Raw genomic sequence first — 1,611 nt, forward strand, 5'->3', positions numbered from 1 at the left:
GCAGGCAGTGCTGGCGTCCCACCCACATCCCCCTGCCCTGCAGGGTCCCTCCTGCCATGACAGGTGGGTCACTGGGGCCCTCACCATGCCATGGTGGCACCACAGCCTCCAAGGAAAAGGGCTAATCCTCTTTCCATCCCATCTTGCCTGGAAGACCCTGGGCCTCTCCTGCACCCAGGAATGTGGGAGGATGGACCCCACCAGGCTGCGAGCCCCTTCAGGCTGGCTGTGAGCAGGGGGAAAGGAGAGCATTAACATGTTTCTCTCTGTAGAACCTACATAAACATCACCTACAGCTTTTATTTCCTGGGAAGCACGGAGGATATCCGGGTCCGGAGGGTTAGAAGCCTTGCTGAGTTTGTCCTGTCAAGGTTTCAGATGCTTTCCTCTCTGGTGGAGGAGCAGCAGGGGTGAACCCATGTGGGGAGCACTGTGCCTGGGCGCCGCGGTGGGAACGGGGCGGTTTTCAGCCTTTGGCTCCGCTGGCACTGTGGTGCTGTGGGAACGCAGCAGTCTGGGGATGCCACCACTCACTCTGCTCCTCCAAAGGCATCGGCTGCTGCTCTCGCTATTTTCATCCCGAAAAGTCTCCCTCAGAAGATGTGTTGTGGGCCATGTCCTGCAGGTAGTGCAGTGCTGGCTCCCCAGTGCAGCTGCAAAGGCCATCTTGCAGCCCTTCACCCTCAGCAGGACGGGGCTCACCTGCTGCTCGTCCCAGGGCTGACGTTTTGTTGGAGGAAATGGAGCCTCCTGCCCAGTGTCCCTGGCCACAGTCCTGCCTGCAGCTGCGGGCATCATGGGCAGCTCTGGGCTCTGCAGGGAGGGAAGCATCCCTGACCTGCTGCTTTGCTGTGTACTGGAGCTGGCTAGGAGGCAGAGGGGCCCTCTCCATTGCTGGGCTGGGAGCTATGGGGCCATAGCCAGCAACCCACACAGTCTGGGTGCAGGCAGGGGTGCTACCTGCTGTTTCCTGCAACGGAGCTCCAGGCCAGGGGAGGAGATAGGACTGCAGCCTCTCGCCTGGCTGCTTGTGGCCCATGGCTCAGTGATGCAGCCTGAAGAAGCAGCAGCCCGACACGGAAGGTGCAGAGAGGTGGAGGGTGTTTGGTTCCCTGTCCACCAGCTGTGCAGCATCCCAAAGTACCGGGTGCCCCCTGCAGCAGCACAGCATCCCTGGGTACCCTGGGGGTGACACCATGCAGGAAGCAGGAGGGGTCCCTCTCTCCAGCTGACCATGGGGACCTGAGGTTGCTGATCTCCCTCCTTGGTGCCCCAGCATCCAAAGGGACAGGGGGACTGCTATGTCCAGGCTCTGAGGCCCAGCCCGGCTGTGCTGCTGCTCTGGGACAGAGGGAAATGTGGTTCTGGCTGAGCTTGTGGTGCCTGGGGGTCAGACCGAGAGGCAGTCACGCTTTTCCAGGCCTCAGGGCACCGAGTGGATGTCCTCCGAGCGCAGCACTTTGTAGACAACCCAGTAGAAGATATTGAAGACCAGGAAGGTGAAGGGGAAGACAGCTCGGGAGATGGTGTCGATGCGCTTGGCCCGGTCGATGTAGCGCCTGCGGAGGCTCTCCCCTTCCCGCAGCAGCATGCCAGCCGGGGAGGGGCTGT

General features: G+C 61.4%; 1 protein-coding gene across 1 annotated transcript in view; it reads right to left on the reverse strand.

The window, feature by feature from the left end:
- Positions 1 to 1,423: 1,423 nt before the first annotated feature.
- LOC104468996 (glycine receptor subunit alpha-4) overlaps positions 1,424 to 1,611 on the reverse strand; it is a 5,335-nt gene continuing 5,147 nt past the window's right edge. Inside the window, exon 9 of the mRNA XM_010083313.1 lies at positions 1,424 to 1,607. Coding sequence (XP_010081615.1) covers positions 1,424 to 1,607 — 184 coding nt within the window. The remainder of the gene's footprint in view (positions 1,608 to 1,611) is intronic.

This window comes from Pterocles gutturalis, unplaced genomic scaffold (genome assembly GCF_000699245.1).
Source record: "Pterocles gutturalis isolate BGI_N339 unplaced genomic scaffold, ASM69924v1 scaffold33255, whole genome shotgun sequence".
NCBI classification, from domain to species: domain Eukaryota; kingdom Metazoa; phylum Chordata; class Aves; order Pterocliformes; family Pteroclidae; genus Pterocles; species Pterocles gutturalis.